The sequence below is a fragment of the Dermacentor silvarum genome, chromosome 4 (assembly GCF_013339745.2).
Source record: "Dermacentor silvarum isolate Dsil-2018 chromosome 4, BIME_Dsil_1.4, whole genome shotgun sequence".
NCBI lineage: Eukaryota > Metazoa > Arthropoda > Arachnida > Ixodida > Ixodidae > Dermacentor > Dermacentor silvarum.
Window position 1 is genome coordinate 139,461,541 of NC_051157.2, and position 19,517 is coordinate 139,481,057.

A 19,517-nucleotide genomic window follows, 5' to 3' on the forward strand; every position below is an offset into this window, starting at 1 on the left:
GGTTATAAAATTTCAAGAATTCAATGTTACACCTAAGAACAATTCACTGTCTAGTACACAAAGCTAGAAAACACGAGCAAACTGGGCACAGGCTGTGCGCAACCAATGTTAGAAGGTCGTTCTTGTTTGTGATTCTATAGTACTGACCAACATGTAATAAGTGTTTTCCAAATAGCCTGCCTATTATTTTGTAGATATATTGATATGCTGTTTGAAATTACCCTTCGAGAGAAAACAAATTTTGACTTTCAAATCTGCAGATCGGGAATGATCACTTCGCCTCTGTAGATAGTAAAATCGTGAATTTCAAACAGATAGTCACAGAATGAACAGCGTCATCTGTCCTTCCAATCAATCTCTAGCTTAAAATAGACCTTAAATGATTGTGACAATTTCGCACAGACTTTGAAAGGCAAGTTCCCATATATACCATATGTGCTCAATCCTCATGCCAGGGCACGTAATCGCCCCTGAAACCCTTGAATGGCGAAACTGCCATTTAGAAAGGCCTTGAAAGGTGCTCAAAGTTTTACAAAGTGCTTAAAGATTAAGTTTTGCTTTCGGCTAAGCTTAGCAGGCTTTATGTATCGAACTACGAGATTTATTGCAAGCCATGAGTCAAGCCAATTTAATCTTACTAGCATACTCGTGGCAGGAAGACATCCTTTTTCTCAATTGTTTATGCAAAAAAGGCTTATGCTTTTTTTTATACATGTGCAATAAAAAATGTAGCTCATTTTTTAGGATAGTGCTTTGTTTTCAAGCTGTAAGGCATCAAGGTGCTCTAGTTCTTGAAAATGTCTTTGAAAACTCTTGTGATGAACTCTGTAACGCGCACTTTCTTTCTGGAAAAATTCACTAAAATATGATATGCGCATTATAATAGAGCAGAAAACCAAAACTGCAATAGGCAGTGTCTAATCCTAACCCACATCTTGAATCCCACCTTCCAAATCTTGAAGGCCCTGCTTTCCCGTACTCCCAGGTCCTGGAAGCTTCAGCGAGCATCGCATATTTTTCATCATTGGACACTACCTAAAGCTGGCATCCAAATCATGCCCAGAGCAACCTCAGAGTACTAAAAACTGATCTCAAAAAGACATGGTTTTCTGTACTGTAGTAGCCGGAACTTCATCATGGCCATTAAAAATTGCTGTCATTCAATCCAATTCAGGCATCACTTCAGCCGTAAGGGCTCCCTTACTAGTACAAAAATATGCTGGCTCTCCCATAATCGAGAGTAGATGTAAGCATGAAATGGCTTCTGGCAAAGCTGACTGGTGCCGCGACGCAGGCCTGAAAGCTTACTGAGCCGAAATGAACCTGTCTTGAAATGAACCTCGTGGCAAGTCTTGTCTCAGCCTAACAACCACCCGCGGCGCGCCGGACGCTGGCGGCCTGGTCACGCAGCGTGGCGCCAACTCTTGAAGGAGATGGCGCAAAGCCACACTGCGGAATGCACGGGCTGTTGGCGTTCAAAAGAGCACAGGCAACCCTATCTCAGCCCCAAAAGATGACAATGTAATGTATGGTGCCCTGTATCTGCCTTTTGAAAAACACTATTGAGAATGAGAGATAAAACTTCAGCGTACTAGATGTTACAGCTTCAGTGATATTGTGAACAAACATTAGGAAGAACTCGGAAGCAATATTTTTTAACACTTGTTGGGGCAGTAACTAGAGTATGTAATGTGGTCCTGTACAAAGGGTTGGCGGCCAGAGACAGCATTTTTTTTTTAACTTTTAACTGGTTGCTTGGATGATCTCGTTTTGTTGTTGCAATGGTGCTCGGATGTTCTCGTTTGAGTGTCCGGACAATGGCTCTGGCTTTTGGCTCAAAGTCATTTGAAGGTCGCCGACAACAATAGCTAAAAGCATTTCATGCTTAAAAGAGTGAGGAAACAATCAAGGACATTGCTTTTGCATTTCTTGAAGTATAAAAATCGAGTGCGGATTTTTATCGAGGGCATATTCAAACTGAATAAAAGTAGTACACGGTGAGTATGTGCTAGTGCAACGTTTGTAGACAGCTTTCGAAGGCAGCACTTGCTTAGAGAATTCAGAGCCCGTGCATGGTGCACTGCCCTAACACATGAACATGACGCTCAGAGTCAGTGCTGTGCATGAAATCTACAAGTTTGTGCAGTGAACTTTTGCCGTTCCCATGCAACCCGAGCATAGATGAGAGCTATCAACTGAAGCACTCCATGCACATTTCGTATGAAAATACAAATAAATTTTTCATTATGTAACCTCATGCGCGGTGTGAAGTCCAAGTTTGTGTCAGACAATGGCTTCACCTTTTTAATGTGAAGTTTTTATTGATTGCTTCTGTCTCCTTTGCCCCAGCAGTGAGATTTTGTTACCCTGAAATTGTTGGTAAACACACTGTTTTACTGAGGCCGAAGATAAATGGATTTCTATGGAAATCAAGTCACAAGTTAAATAATTAGTTAGACAGACGATTTCGTTGCAATGAAGCCTGTTACATCGAGGTTTAACCTTAACTATAGCCACAAGAAAAGAAAACCGCTTGCCTGGCAGTACTGTCGGTGGGGCTGCTGCCAACCTTAGACATGCCAAAGTCAAGCTTGATGTAGGTGCCACCAGGCTGTGCCACCAGAATGGCCAAGCCCCCTTCAGGTGTGTTGTTGAGTGAGATGTTGCCCACCTGTGTGGATCACCCTGTTCAGTGATGATTTCACTAGGCACATGCTAACAGAACGCTTAGGTTGTCACCGTGTACAGAGACATCCAATTGGTAGTGTTGTATGAAGTCTAGAGACCCTGACTTGGATAAAAAGCATGCAGCTCAGCAAATGAACATGCCAACACAAAAAAGATATCCTTAAGAGAGGTATGACAATCTGAGCACCTTATACATTAAAGACAGCGAACCTATATAGTACTAAGCGAGTGCTTACACCCTTCGGAAGTACTAGAGCTCTGTTTGCTGGCTGTATTTAACGATGGCGCCCAGGCAGGCTGTGTTGCAGCAGCACACCTGCAGCTTTCACCGTTGCAGTCATACAAACTCTTAGCTGGCCTCCAACGTGGAGCCGGTAAAATGCGATGTGAGAAACACAAATTATGGATTACTGGCTAAAATGAAATATGCGAAGAATTTGCCATCTTTTCAAATGGGGTGCCGTATTTTTCTGCACATAACCTGCCACCGCGTATAACACGCACCAATTAAACAGCCGGGAAATAAAAAAAGATATCCGCGCATATAACCCGCGGTAATAACTGCATGCAACAAAGCTCAAATCTTTCCAAAAACAGTCCATTCATGGATACACGACTCGTCCCCATCATCATATCACCAGCGGCTCTGACCCCCCCCCCCCTTCGGCGATGTTGATAAAGCTGAAGTCACACGACAGATGCCATCGCAGACAAATCAGTCACGTGACATCCGACGCAAGTCGGATCACTTCGCAGGCGCAGCTAGCATTCACGCGACAGAAGATGACAGTGCAGCCAGAGCAGCACTCGCATGGGCAAGGGCAATTTGGCTATCAGCCGTATCGCAAAGCGCTTCGCGAGAATGGGTGATGCACAACTTCGCCAGCGCCACGTGCATTATTCTCTATAGGCAAAATGCTGACCTGTAAAAAGGAAAGGAATGGACGACCATGATGGAGGGGAGAGGGGACCTTCAACATGCAGTGGTGGGGAGAGGGTAGGATTCCCTAAGAGATAACGAAACTAAATGGCGGAGAACTTTGCCTCGAGGTGTGGCTACAGGGCAGTGAGCGCCGCGCAGCCGTGAAACCACACCTCCAAGTAAAATTCGCGTATAACCCGCACCCCCACTTTACAGCCAACTTTCTTAAATTTGTGGTGCAGGTTATACGCGCGAAAATACGGTATACAGAAGGCAACATTTATTTTATAATGATGTATAATTCTGTTTCAAAGCGAAAATTCACACTGTGGCTGTTCTTTGAATAACGTTTTATACGGAGCCCACCTCTACACACTGGCTTTCAGCACCACATGAAAACGGCTGTGGAACTCCCCTTGACAGCTTCGCTGTAATTTCACTCTTGCTGTCACAAAAATGGCTAACCAAGAACAATCAGTCCCAGCATGACATCATGATTCCATGTCACATTAAACACTTTTGGCCGTCTTAAGGTTTTGCTTCAATTAGAAAGTAGAGTGATTGGTTCTAAACGGTAAACGTTTGTTTCACGCAGCCATAGCAACTTGTTTTGTCAGCAGCAGCTCTTGATTCTGATCTTAAACATAACTGCATGGCCCCTTTATTAGCATGTTCTAAATAAGTGACCTCTGTTCAAGAGTCCTGAAGAGACTTATACTCACTGTACTTAATAAACGGGCCATGACACAGTCGTCCGATTGTTCTCAGTTTATCAGTGTAACTGAGAGTAGAGGGTGCAATATGGTTTTAGACAAAAAAAAAAAAAAAAAAAAAACTAGGCTCTCAGCGCACATTTTAACTCGAAATGTCAATTTCAAATCACTGCCTCGTAACGGCTCCCACCGGCAATGACAGCCATTCTGGCATGGCATGGCTGCATGATTTCAGGAAATGAGGGGTCACCGCTGTATTGTGTCTTCTTTGAAACGGTCTGACACCTTATCTGATGTCTTGCTCCACACGTTCTGGCACCCAACACAAGGACGCAATCGTAGAATTGTGCCCGCAACGCCTTTACTCGCACAATAAAAAGCAGCAGCAAACCGCAAGATGCACATGCAAGAACGAAACGCATGGCGGCCATGACGTACTTCCAGCTCCAGCAATCACTTCCGGCGTTTAAAGCATGGCCTTCGAGATTCGCATCTGGTACTCGAGGGAGCTATTTCCGGGGTGCCAATTCATTTCATCATCACTCAGTGTCATCAGACTGGTTTACGATTAAACTTCGACAGGAAAATATTCAAACACAAATTTTATACTGCGTCGAACGTGCTCAAATTTCGCCAACTTTCTGTGGTATTCTCATGGTTTAACATGCAGTGTATAATTCAAGCTCAAAAATTTGGTGTTGCGGCCCCTTCCTTGAGCCCCTCACTAGGCCCCATAGCAAATTTTGGTCATGTGCTGAAAGTTGTTATGTGCCCTCTAGGGAGTGTTCTACTGCAAGAATTTTTCAAATTGCTTCGTTAATAACAGGTTGGGTGGTTGGTTGAAAAATTTCATTCTCCTTAATAGGAGGAATAGAAATATCTGGTGTCTTGATCCCATGATTTACCCGCTGTGGTGGCTTTGGCGTTGTGCTGCTAAGCCCAAGGTCGTGGGATAGAATCCCAGCCACGGCGGCCACATTTCGACTGAGGACAAAATGCAACAAAGCTTATGTATATACCATGCATTGGGTGCACTTTAAAGAATCCCAGGTGGGCAAAATTAATCCGGAGCTCCCCACTATGGCATGCCTCATAATCATATCATGGTTTTGGCATGTAAAACCTGAGAATTCAAATCGAACCCATGATTTCAGGAAGAGAGCTTCACTGCCAAAACAGACTCTCGCCATTTGCCCCATCTAGCCTCCGCAAGCGAAATTCCTTCCCTGCGTTTTCTCATACCGGAGCTGAAGGATCGCATCATGTACACGTCACAAACCCTGCCTTTTTCTTTCCTTTTTCTTTCTTTTTTGTTCCCCTCGCGCGTTCTTGCTGCACAACGCACTCCCGATGACGGTCTCGCTCATGAGCCGCTGCGTTTGTCTTGTTTCGCACTATGCACGACTTTGTGTGCTGTGCACAAGCACACCTGCATTGTTCTCTGGCTGCTTCTGCACTACATTGAAGTGGATACCTCAGTGCACGCACGTTTGGAGATAGTTTCGTTTTCTGAGTGTGTGTGACTGCACAATGTGCGAACAAGCAGACAAAATGGAATTATGTCCCTCTTGCCATGTCACGAACTAAACCAAAGACTTCCAGACATTCGGTTTGTAGGTTTCATTATTCCTCTAAACTTTAAATTGTCTAGTGAAGCAACAGATAAAACAAATAACGGCTGCAGCCTTGAATATTTCTCAAAGTCAAGTGTCACGATGAGTGACGTTTCAGCAATGCATTCACGAGAAGGGAAACAGAGGGGCTTGAGTTTTGTTATTCACGACCATATAAAGCCAACAGGCAATGAAGCAAAGGAAAGCATAGTGGTACAGTAAAACCTCGGTGATACGAATCTCGCGGGGTCGCGTGAAATATTCGTATCACCCGAAATTCGTATCATCAAAACATGCACAATATCAAGAAAAATGAATTTATTTTTACCAGAAAAGATTTCTAATAGTGGAATTCCATTGATACCTTCCTCGCTGCTGCGTTTTCCCAGCTGCTACGTCGCGCTTTCGCGGTCCAGACCTAAATCCCATTGACTTCCATGTATAGTCGAATCTCGATAATGCGAACTCGAAGGCGCAGAAAAATTTGTTCGAATTAAGAGAAGACTTCTTTTTGAAATATTCGTGCACCATAACACGACGTGCGAACGGTGCGATTCGTGAAATATCGCGGCGCGCAAGCACATATCGAGCAAGGGCCACGAAACTGCCGGTGTTCGATTCGCGATAACGACAGAAAACGAAACTTCAGGGAGCGGAAGGCGCAGGCATGGCGAGAGAGAGAGAGAGAGACTGTGGTTGTGAAGAGGAAGAGGCGACACGGCGACGGGCGCGCGCGGGGACCGTCGCAGGTGAGGGAGGAGGGCGGCAGGGAAGCGGATTTGGCCTCGGCAACTCTGTCGCTTCGGGGGCTCCCCTTGCCATTCCTCTCAACACCCTCGTAGCCTCCTCACCTTCGACTATCTCCGTGCGCGTCCGCCGCGCCCACCGGCCCGGCGCCGCTTAGCGCGCTCCCTGAAGTTTAGTTTTCTGCCGTTGAAGCGAGCGTTGGCCGGACTGGGCCTCCGCCGTTGCTTCCCTCTGCGTTGCAGCCGCAGCATTGGCTGAGACGTCGGCACGTACGCACGTGTTCCAGCGCCACGCAGAAATGGCGACCTTGGCGTGACGCCGCGGTTCTTTTTTTTTTTTTCTCCGCGCGGCGTTGAGGGGTCTCGCCTAAGCTTTTGCTCTATGGCGGTGTCGGAGCAATGCCGGTTGGAGGCGCCTGTCACGGATTTCGGTGGACTAAAGACAGACAGGGACAAGTCGTACGTTTAGGACAAACATTTATAATTGAAAAAAAACTAACGACAAAGAAAACAGCACGAAACAAACAATATACAGCACGAGTAAATTCTGGAAATTCCCCAGAGTCCTCAGATATCAAAATTCATCAGTCCAAATATTTACATTAAGTCCCTCGACGTGGCCACGTCACCTCGTCGTCGCGGCTTCCGGCGACACGTCGTTGGGCCCGCCGATGCGTCGTAGACTCGAAGTCGCTGTGTCCGACGTTCGGTCCACGGTTGGCCTGGTTCGGGGGTCAGGATGGTGGGGTGACCGAGGCGCCTGGATCGCCCGGTCAACTCCGCAAGCCTGCGGATCGTAGCCGCAGGGAATCCGAGAAGCGGCGCCGTCAGCCTGTAGCTGCGGCTTCCGGTGGGACGTCCACTCAGCTCGCGGGTCGTGGCCGCGACAGCCGAAGAACAGCTTCCACTGGGTTGCCGCCGTCTCCGCGATTCACCCGTCCCGTTCGGCCTCCAGCTCCTTCTGCCCCTCGTCGTCACAGAGCGTAGCTGGGCTGCTCTCTTCGGCTACGTGTCTCTTCTCCCGTTGGCCACGTAGCTGCGCGTGCACTTTTGCGCTTCTTCTTCTGCTCTCATAATGTATTCTTTTTATTCGGCCGCTCTTATTTTATAACTTCTTTTTCCTTTATTTCTGCCACTGACTCTTCGTGACTTCTTGTTCTCCTCATAACTTCTGATTTTTCTTCTTTCTTTCTTCATTTTGTGGCTCATGACATATGCCCACCTTCAAGAGTTTTTCCATATGAAAAACTGCTTTTCATCTTCCTCCTTATATTGATGTTTCTGCCGTCTTCATATCTCGGTCCACCACTAACAGGCCATGTCTTTCACCATTTTCGTCGTTTTCACCAATCTGTACACTCACCGCACCTCACTTCACGTATTCATTTCACTACACACACCAGAGTTCACTATTTAACACGAAACAGTCATTGTCGAACACTACTATATCAAAGCACTATTACACCACTTGTGTATGTAGCACACAGTGGTCCACTGCTTCACACCATCACTTAAAGCGCTTAAACAAACAACTCTTCCACAACACTGAGCAAAGTTTACGAGCAGCCGTCACACGACTCTGCTCAACCACACCTCCCCCAACTGCATAATCTGCACTACTGAACTCTACAAATGGCAAAATACTGTCTGTGGTTTTCGCCCCACAAGTACTTTACAACATGTGCGTTTTCACACATCATTACCTTAAATATATTCTTAGGATATTACCTACCGCACTGATGGCAACATATGAGCACATTTAGGAACACTGTTCTATTACTGATATTTATACATGCCATGGCAACAATTTTCATAACTTTTGTGGAACCATTTCTTAAATTCTTCTGAACAAATATCCTGCTAACAAACATCCGCCCTTAAATGCAAGGTACGCTCTGACTCTTTCCGCATAAACTATTTTACGTCCTAAACGGCAGTGGTATTCCCAATCAGCTTAACTATTCGAACCGCAAAAGAATCCGTATCCTCTCCCTATTGGAATTCCATTTGATACCCTCAATGTTGTCGTAGTGCCTTTCTCTTGCGTCGCTGTCGAGACCGCCTAGGGTGCCTACTTCTCTTCTTAGTTCTTCTCTTTCCTGTGCCTGCACGGTTCCTTCCTGGCTTTGAAAGTCGCCCGTGTAGTTCAAGTTTCGCTTCCTTTTTAATTGATGGACAACGTTTCCTGAACTCATGTTTGTTCATGCGCCATCTCGCTCTCAGCAGTCTCCTCATCTTCCGTCTGTACTTTCGGGATGTCTGCCTTCTTGAGCGATTAGTGGAGCTGCTGGTTTGGTCCTTGAACTTGAAAAAGTCACTTTTGAAAACCTTTTTCTTCTTTTGGGGACATGCTTGGGATCTGCAGTTAAATACACGTCGCTCTTGCTCTGAAACTTTGCGACGTTCTTCGAAGTCATCATCTTCAGATGCTCTGCTACTTCTCACCCCAAATTTAAATCCCCCTCTCATGGTTGCGTTGCAATGAGCAATGCCATAAAGAGTCGCCCATTGGTGCTTTCTTCGTGTCTTCTTCTTGGGTGGTGATTTCGTCTTTTTCTTTTCCTCGAAGCAATTTTTCGATCTGCTCTTTCTCTTATGCTTCTTTCTTTTCTCTTTCTCTGTTTTCTCTACTATCTCTATCCCTCTGTCTACTGTCATCGCTTCCTCAATGCGCCCTTCTTTCTCGCCACTCGTAAAACTTGTGCAACTGTGGTCGTCTGCATCAGAAACATCTTGCATGCTGGACACTAGCTTGTGCTCACGGGGATTTCTGCGGCGGAAAGTCATCATCTCTTGAAAAGCTTTGCCGCGGTCAAGCACTCTCCCTTCCTGCGCGACATCTCCAATTGCTCTGCTCTCAACACACACCGTATGCGGCGTTGCGGTATTCCCCCTCTCGTCAGTGTCCTTCGTTTCTGGGAACTGTTCGCCCTCATGAGCACGACCCTCTGGCATGTACACTGCACTACCGAAAACACACTCTTCATTCGGGTGTTGTACCATTTGCTCTCTAGTACAATGGAATTCGGTGGTATGGTCATTCTCAGCCTTACAGCGGTAGCTATTCTGTAGCAACAGTTCACTTGTGCAAGGCTTCTCTTCAGGCATGATATGACTGCTATGCATTGTTTTGACTACCTCTGGCATCTCAATCTCCCTCTCCTGGAACTGTCCCCTCTTCTCATATGCTTGCCGAAGTGTCTCAAGTTCTAAAGACCGAGCGGCATGGACACGGTTCATTACATCCTCAATTAGTTTAAGGCCCTGCTCCTTGCTGAGCTTCTTCTCGCGAACAGTTGCTAATATGCTGTCCCAATCCATCTCTAGACCACCAAAAATCTGTGACAGGGCCGGAAATGGTGGAATATCCTGGCAGGCTCGCCAAATTGTCACGGATTTCGGTGGACTAAAGACAGACAGGGACAAGTCGTACGTTTAGGACAAACATTTATAATTGAAAAAAAACTAACGACAAAGAAAACAGCACGAAACAAACAATATACAGCACGAGTAAATTCTGGAAATTCCCCAGAGTCCTCAGATATCAAAATTCATCAGTCCAAATATTTACATTAAGTCCCTCGACGTGGCCACGTCACCTCGTCGTCGCGGCTTCCGGCGACACGTCGTTGGGCCCGCCGATGCGTCGTAGACTCGAAGTCGCTGTGTCCGACGTTCGGTCCACGGTTGGCCTGGTTCGGGGGTCAGGACGGTGGGGTGACCGAGGCGCCTGGATCGCCCGGTCAACTCCGCAAGCCTGCGGATCGTAGCCGCAGGGAATCCGAGAAGCGGCGCCGTCAGCCTGTAGCTGCGGCTTCCGGTGGGACGTCCACTCAGCTCGCGGGTCGTGGCCGCGACAGCCGAAGAACAGCTTCCACTGGGTTGCCGCCGTCTCCGCGATTCACCCGTCCCGTTCGGCCTCCAGCTCCTTCTGCCCCTCGTCGTCACAGAGCGTAGCTGGGCTGCTCTCTTCGGCTACGTGTCTCTTCTCCCGTTGGCCACGTAGCTGCGCGTGCACTTTTGCGCTTCTTCTTCTGCTCTCATAATGTATTCTTTTTATTCGGCCGCTCTTATTTTATAACTTCTTTTTCCTTTATTTCTGCCACTGACTCTTCGTGACTTCTTGTTCTCCTCATAACTTCTGATTTTTCTTCTTTCTTTCTTCATTTTGTGGCTCATGACAGCGCCGCCACGTGATTTGGTGTGCTGCTGAGAGCATTGTCGGTGCGCGGTATGTTCGAATTAACCATCGCAAATGCTTTCGCATTCGAATAACCGGGCGTTCCACGTGATACTTCGCCAATCTATATACTGTACCAGCATGTTACGTTGCGTTTGAATGTGGCGGTCAGGTAAATGTAGCGGTGCAGCCAGCTTGTACATTGTAACAAGCGACCGATGCGTTTCAACAAGTGACCGGCACTTTGCAGATACGACGCACCCGCGCGGACCTTATCGTCAAAATGATCTGCGATGTTGACAAAGTGCGCCTAGTGCCAGTAGCTTTGTATGCGCTGTGCTTATGACATTTAGTTCGCGTTGAAGCGAGAGACATCGCAAAGGTCAATTCGCTCGCTGCTGCTGCTGCGTTTCCGTTGCTTCACCTTTCGGGCGAAACTGCGGCTTTTGTTTTTTCTTTTTTTTCACGGTCCCTTGAAAAACGTATGAACGGGACGTTTTCTTCTTGTCCAAATCGTCAACGATCGCCTTCTGAAAGGTGCATAAGTGCGCGCACGTGATCTTGGGAATGTTTTCGTACGCTACTGAACGCCTGAGCACGTCGAGTGCAGAGAGCGTTTTGACCGTCGGGGCTGCGCCTCGGTCGTCGTTGCAGCAGCGGTCCTCGTCTAATTTCTCGCTAAGCATCGGCTAGGCTGTGATGTGGTCCGGTCCGCTCGACGTGGGGACCAATGAGAGATTGCACAGCTGCGTGACGTAGTCGGTTGCTTGGCGACTATGGATCCCGCCCAGATCCCGCCATGCCGGCTTGTCTGTGCCGGTGGCCTCGCTAGCTCGGCCGCCGCCGCTGTTGCTCACGCGTTCGTATGATCCGTAGCGGCGCGGCAACACGTTCGGAACAGCCGATGTTTTTCGTATTGTGAGCAATGTATTTCGGCCGGGGAATGTTACGAATTTGTATCACACCGAAATTCGTACCAGCCGGGTTCGTATCACCAGGGTTTTACTGTAATTAGCTGTGGTTGAAATTGAAATGTAGAAAATATTAAAGAAAAGAGAAATGAATGGACGAAAAGGTCACCTGTCGCCGGTGGGGACTGAACCAACAACCTTCGCGTATTGTTGTGGTTAAAGCAACAGGTTCATTGCCTGTTGGCTTTATACGGTCATGATAAACAAAAATCAAGCCCCTCTGGTTCTCTTCTTATCATTCATTCATAGCGAGGGTCTCAAATCTGGTAGCCTTGATGCCATTGGGTAGCATACGAGTGTTTATTAGCTACGTGCCTGCTCTTCTAAGTTCACATGTTACAGGACAGCATCGGGCCATGGCGGGTGTTCCCCACCTAACCACTCGGGGCCATGGCCCCGAGTGGTGCTGGCTAACGCCCCCAGGGCTACATCTAGTACACACAAAACCCCAAATTAGTGAACAGATTGATGGCTGTCACTGTAGCACAATTGGTAGTGCATCGCACACATAACACGAAAGTTGTGGATTCGGTCCCCAACCGGTGACAAGTGAAGCTTGCGTCCACTTTCACTTTCCCTTTTCTTCATTACTTTCCGCATTTCAATTTCAACCACAGCTAATTACCGATATGCTGTCCTTGGCTTCATTGCCTGTTGGTTTTACATGGTCGTGTTTCAGCAATGTGAATTACGTAGGCACACTTGTGCGTCTGAGCTCAACTCTCTGGCTGGGAGCAGGGCTCCTTCGAGAAGAAGGGTGTGCGTTGTTTGGTCTGAAATTTCAGCTGTTTTCACGGTGCATAACGGTGTAATACTTTGCAGGCACGATCATTAAAGCACGTTTTATATACTGCACTTGTCTCTTTATAATGGCCAAACCTGGTGATGGGCCCTTGAAAGTGAATTGCAGCTTTGGGCATTTGTTGTAGACAATATAATCTAAGTATGCACCAGTCTTCTGGACTTCAAAGCCACAATTTCTTTATAAAATGCAGAAACGCAGGAGACAGCTGCGAACTACAGTTAAACCTGGATATAACGAAATTAACAAATTCCCGAAAAACTTTGTTATAAAGAGGATTTCGTTATATGCAGGTTCGGCGCGAAAATTCGAAAAAGAAACGCTTACCGTATTTTACTCGATTCTAACACGCCCTCGATTGTAGCGCGCACCCGTTTTCCGTTTTCGTCGAAGCACTCATCCTTGGAATGTCACACCAGGTACTGGATGCGTGGACACGTGTCGTTTCACACAAGCGCAGGGCATCGGAAACCAAGAGCGAGCGTCACGATGTCGTCGTAGCGTCGTATAGTGTTACTGTAGAACCCCACTATTACGTCCCCGGGTGCTGCGTTTTCCCGGCTGTTACGTCGTTTTTGGTGGGTCCTGGCACAGCTCCCATAGAACCTAATGCATTGGTAACCCCGCTGTTGCGTCTCAACTGTGGGACCGTTCCCACATCGTATGTTGCGAACTGCCACCTCGCGCCGGCCCGAGTGGCCATTTTGACTTTTCATGTCACTTGGCTTGGTGTCTTGACGATAGCATTGGCCGCCCAAAGTGCCGAGGGCGACAACTATGACATATTTTCGGTTTCCGCCAGCAAAAGTATGGCCCTTAAGATCCATATTTTCTATCTAAAGATGGTGTCTGTGACTCGTTGTGGCCCTAAAATTGGTTTTGGCTCATAGATGTTCCGTATAAAGTCCAAGGGCGATAACGCAGACGCCACGCGCCGTATGCTGTATGTGCGAGTGAAAAAGTGCGAGGGGAGCCGACGACCGCGTCTAAATCTCGCGCGCGCCTTCTTGCTAACTCGAGGCACCGGCGAGAGGGCGAGGGGGGGGGGTAGCGGGCGGCGTTGTACTGTACTCTGGCATCAACTGCATACTGCACTTCGCAGTGGCAGGCGGTCGCGCAGGCCATATCTTGAAAGCGATCTGCATTGGGGCAGAGTCTAGGCAGTGTAGGTGCGTCGGCAGCTTGTAGCTTTGTGCGTGCTGTGCGTTCTCGGCGCTCAGTTGGCATTGAAGCGATAGACAATAGCACGAAGGCCACTTAGCTCGCTTCTGCAGCAGCGCTTCCACACACCAGCGTATGTTGACAGCGTATGTCCGCGCTTATCGAGTGTGATGCGTCACAGCATCTGCCAGCACGTCGGCAACATCAACTGGAAAAGGGGAGTACCGGCTTGGCAGGCTAGGCCAGCTGCAGCAAGCGGCAGGATCAGGTTTGAATGAAAGGAGGGGGAAAGGTCACGCCCACGGCAGCGAGATCGCCGGGTCGAGGGATGCAGGCCCACCTCGCATACGCTCGCACGCACGCACATGTGCGCTCGCTTCGCAGTCCATCGCGGCGGAGAAGGTGCTTCCGGTTGCTGCTCACGCAAAAATGACAAAATTTGGGGCGAAATCTCTAGGTTGTCGGCGGGGAAAATTCGTTATATCGAGGGGGTCTCCCGCTGCCACTTCGTTACGTAGAGGTCTCAATTACATGTGCTTCTATGGAGTAACGGCGGGGAATAGAAAAATCTCGTTATATCCAGGAATTCGTTTATACGATGTTCGTTATAGCAGGTTACCTGTAACTTCCAGCAAGTCCACATTTTTGGAGTCAAGCACCACCACGCCCGCTTTCGCGGCAGTTATCGATTCCGTGAACATCGTCTGCAACTTTGTTGAGTGCAGTGCGGGTGATATTTGTATGCTACGTTTTTTGAGCCAGCTGGAGAGCATGGCACTAGGGGCGGCGAACCAGCGCGCCAAGTAATCCCGCATCGGTGATTACTTTGAGTAATTTTTCTCGGACATGGAAAATAAAGGTGATTTCTTTTTGCGGCAAGTTCTTGCTTGTTTTCTTTTTTTTATTCATTTCGGTTAATTCGAAAATCCGCATAATTCGAAGAATTTTCGCGGTCCGGCGACCTTCGAATTATCGAGGTTTTACTGTATATACCATGCATTGGGTGCACTTTAAAGAATCCCAGGTGGGCAAAATTAATCCGGAGCTCCCCACTATGGCATGCCTCATAATCATATCATGGTTTTGGCATGTAAAACCTGAGAATTCAAATTGAACCCATGATTTCAGGAGGAGAGCTTCGCTGCCAAAACAGACTCTCGCCATTTGCCCCGTCTAGCCTCCGCAACCGAAATTCCTTCCCTGCGTTTTCTCATACCGGAGCTGAAGGATCGCATCATGTATACGTCACAAACCTTGCCTTTTTTCCCTTTTCTTTCTTTTTTCTTCCCCTCGCGCGTTCTTGCTGCGCAGCACACTCCCGATGACGGTCTCGCTCATGAGCCGTTGCATTTGTCTTGTTTCGCACTATGCACGACTTTGTGTGCTGTGCACAAGCACACCTGCATTGTTCTCTGGCTGCTTCTGCACTACATTGAAGTGGATACCTCAGTGCACGCACATTTGGAGATAGTTTTGTTTTCCGAGTGTGTGTGACTGCACAATGTGGGAACAAGCAGACAAAATGGAATTATGTCCCCCCCCCTCTTGCCATATCACGAACTAAACCAAAGACTTCTAGACATTCAGTTTGTAGGTTTCATTATTTCTCTAAACTTTAAATTGTCTATTGAAGCAACAGATAAAACAAATAACTGCTGCAGCCTTGAATAATTCTCAAAGTCAAGTGTCACGATGAGTGACGTTTCAGCAATGCATTAACGAGAAGGGAAACAGAGGGGCTTGAGTTTTGTTATTCACGACCATATAAAGCCAACGAGCAATGAAGCAAAGGAAAGCATAGTGGTAATTAGCTGTGGTTGAAATTGAAATGTAGAAAATATTAAAGAAAAGAGAAATGAACGGACGAAAAGATCATCTGTCGCCGGTAGGGACTGAACCAACAACATTTCGCGTATTGTTGTTGTTAACGCAACAGGTTCATTGCCTGTTGGCTTTATACGGTCATGATGAACAAAAATCAAGCCCCTCTGGTTCTCTTCTTATCATTCATTCATAGCGAGGGTCTCAAATCTGGTAGCCTTGATGCCATTGGGTAGCATACGAGTGTTTATTAGCTACATGCCTGCTCTCCTAAGTTCACATGTTACAGGACAGCATTGGGCCATGGCGGGTGTTCCCCACCTGACCACTCAGGGCCATGGCGAGTGTTCCACACCTGCCCGCCATGGCCCTGAGTGGTGCTGGCTAACGCCCCCAGGGCTACATCTAGTACACACAAAACCCCAAATTAGTGAACGGATTGATGGCTGTCACAGTAGCACAATTGGTAGTGCATCACACACATAACGCGAAAGTTGTGGATTAGTTCCCCACCGGTGACAAGTCAAGTTTGCGTCCACTTTCACTTTCCCCTTTTCTTCATTACTTTCTGCATTTCAATTTAACCACAGCTAATTACCGATATGCTGTCCTTGGCTTCATTGCCTGTTGGTTTTACATGGTCGTGTTTCAGCAATGTCAATTACGTAGGCACACTTGTGCGTCTGAGCTCAACTGTCTGGCTGGGAGCAGGGCTCCTTCGAGAAGAAAGGTGTGCGTTGTTTGGTCTGAAATTTCAGCTGTTTTCACGGTGCACAACGGTGTAATACTTTGTAGACACGAACATTAAACCGCATTTTATATACTGCGCTTGTCTGTTTATAATGGCCAAACCTGGTGATGGGCCCTTGAAAGTGAATTGCAGCTTTGGGCATTTGTTGTAGACAATATAATCTAAGTATGCACCAGTCTTCTGGACTTCAAAGCCACAATTTCTTTATAAAATGCAGAAACGCAGGAGACAGCTGCGAACTACATCGGCACTGTTGTGCACTGCTGTGAACCACAATAACCATCATATACAGTGGAATCTCGTTGATACAATCTTCACGGGAACCGGAAAATAAAACGTATCATCCGAAAATCGTATCATCCAACCAAATCGTATTATCGGGAAAAGAAAAAGAAACGCATTATCCCGAAAAGCGCATTATGCCAAATCGTATCAATGAGATTCCACTGTATTTGTTAACTGTGCTGTAATTTAACAGGGTTTTGTTTTATGTATCCCATTTTCGTGGAAAGAGTAATTATGCCCCATTTGTACCTGTGAGGCCTAAATAAAAGCTAAACCAAACAAGTTCAGGCACCTGAGCACTCTCCACTGGCTTCCTACGACATTTGACACTTGTCTTAGCCTCCTTTTAGCATGGTCTCCAGCAGCATACAATTTAAACCCTGGATGTTCCGCTGACTCTGTTCTAGGATGAAAATTCAAAATGATAGAAAACCCCTTTTTGGCATAAAGTAATGCTCACAGGTGCCTGCATTTACATTTATTTATTTATTTCACTTACTGCCAATCCTATATGGGATATGCAGTATTCGACGCTGCTCTCCTATGTGCACTCACGAGAGACTCTGCTCAAGAAAAAAAAAACACGTGCTGAACATTCAGGTGGCTCATAGGCTCATGATGTGAGCATTCAGGTGCAGGCATCTTTCCATGGTCGTAAGCTTGCTAGCTGAGCCAATAATGAACCTGAGTCAAGCCAAGGGCCATTGCGTGGCTCTGGCATCAGCTACTGTAATAAATACCCCCACCGTGACCTTGTTCCCAAATGGCTGATATTAGCGCTTTAGTGAGAGGGAAGGACACACAGGCCTTTTTCAATCTACATTCAAGAAACATACACTTAAATGAGCATAAAACCCACAAAACATGGTGCGAGAGTTCAGGAATAAGATCTTCAGATGCAAACCAATGAAGCCTAAAATCACTGTCACTGTCCCTTGAACCAACATCTTCATCTATCCGGATATATGAAGAGGCATGCTGCATACCAAAAAAAAAAAAAAAATTGTTCCCTTATGGCTGGCTCACACAGCTACAGTGATAACACAGCAACAGTGATAACACAGCAACAGTGAGAGGGACTACAAAGAAAGCAGAAATCGCATTCTTTTCAGTGATCACTTTCAACTAGCCCTAACTAGAGACTTGCCAGGCATGTTAGAAAGACATACAACACAAAGTGCTCTGGGCTTTTTTTAAAAGCATCTTAACTGCCATGTGTGTTGTTGTGTCGTTGTAAAGAAGGGGTCGCCGAGTGAACTGGAAGTCACCCTGCGTGGTGGTTCTTTATAAATTCCTGTTGCTTACACTGCTGCTTCAACGAGTGCAACTACAGTGCCCTCGTCAAGCTTTCTGTCACAATGTCAAGTTCACAATACTAATTGCATACTGGCTCGCCTCCTTTACAGCTGCGTCAATCACTTTTGATCAGCACCAATTGACGCAATAAGCAGATGGTAATGTGAGAAAAAATGAGAGCATCAAAAATAGGCTCATGGTGTGAGCAACAAAAATGCTTGTTTGCACCAGCCCTAGTATTTTCTTGTTGCCACACTGCTACCCCATCTGTGAACAAGAATTCAGAAAGCAAAGGCACCGCGACGTCAAGGAATGCCCTTTGCTACATCAAGGCATTGTGCTGCATGTCAAACCACACAAGAACATGGCCCCTACACTATTTATTAAATGGGGCAGCCCACCTGATTTGCAAACTCCCACTTGTGCAGGCCCACCAGCTTGCCCTGGCCTTCAGTTCCACTCTGAAATGCACGGCAGGTGCAAGACACGTCATTAGGCTACCTTGAGGTTGAATCTCCAACAATGTGCACTGTTTGTAAACACACATTTCTATCTTTTTTTTTAGTTCAAAGTGTGAACACACCTGTGGATCCTGCAACATATCACCTTGCCACCCCTTGTACATTTAATTACAGGTTACTTTCAATCCTGTTTATCGTTACCTTTTAAGCGATTATGCAAAATATTCGACCCAGATATAAGTCGGATGCATGGGGAACTACATGGAAGTAATTCAGTTCTTGCGATCAGTCTTCGAGAGAATTGACATTAATTTGATCTAAGCCATTGTGTCATCACAGATGATGAAAAGTACCCGTGATGTGTGTTTCGAATACAAGATGAGATGAAAGATAAAAATTTAGGATATGATGATGATATGATGATGTTACAACTTCATCTCCATGTTTAGTTTCCGGAAAGACCAGTGGACTTTACCATAGCAAACATGAGGAGCTGTTTACTTAGTCCACATTCATGAAAGTATTAATTCAAGCATGTAACCTTGGTATCCATTAAAAAAAAAATTCCCTATTTGCAACATACAGTAATACCTCGTTAACTCGAAGTAGTAAAAACCGGAAAAATATTTGAGATAAGCGGATTTTCGAGATAAGCAAAGTTGCAGAAATTGTGGTGAAAAATTCAGTTTTCTAAACAATTCGCTACTACTGACCAGCTTTCAACAACAGCTTTTAAATTAGCTCTTCGTAAAGGTTCCAAAGATAAAATAAAATCATAGCAGAGATATCAACCAGCTCCATTTCACGACACTGCCATTTTATTTAGTGCAGAAAAAAACTGCGTGAAGCTGGTCTGCTTTGCGGCAGCCCTTGGACCTAGAAAGGCGTCCTCGAGCTGCTTCACACATCGCACGAGCCGATCGCTCCCACCGCTGCACTCAACTTTACTTTGCGGCAAGCGAAGCATGTTTCTTGTTTCGGCTGATGTCGTCACCTCGCGAGGTCCTTCGTCCTCATTGCCATCGTCTTCACGCTCCCCTTTGTTTGCAGCTATCCCAGCGATTTCGGTAAATTCGCCGTGCCGCGTGTGTTGAAAAAAATCCGTGC

General features: G+C 46.6%; 1 protein-coding gene across 1 annotated transcript in view; it reads right to left on the minus strand.

Annotated features, from left to right (window-relative positions):
• Window positions 1–19,517, minus strand: part of LOC119450668 (KICSTOR complex protein ITFG2) — a 120,718-nt gene that overhangs the window by 84,078 nt on the left and 17,123 nt on the right. The window contains exons 6-7 of the mRNA XM_037714178.2: window positions 18,351–18,410; window positions 2,538–2,671 (exon numbers count right to left, since the gene is read on the minus strand). Coding sequence (XP_037570106.2) covers window positions 2,538–2,671; window positions 18,351–18,410 — 194 coding nt within the window. The remainder of the gene's footprint in view (window positions 1–2,537; window positions 2,672–18,350; window positions 18,411–19,517) is intronic.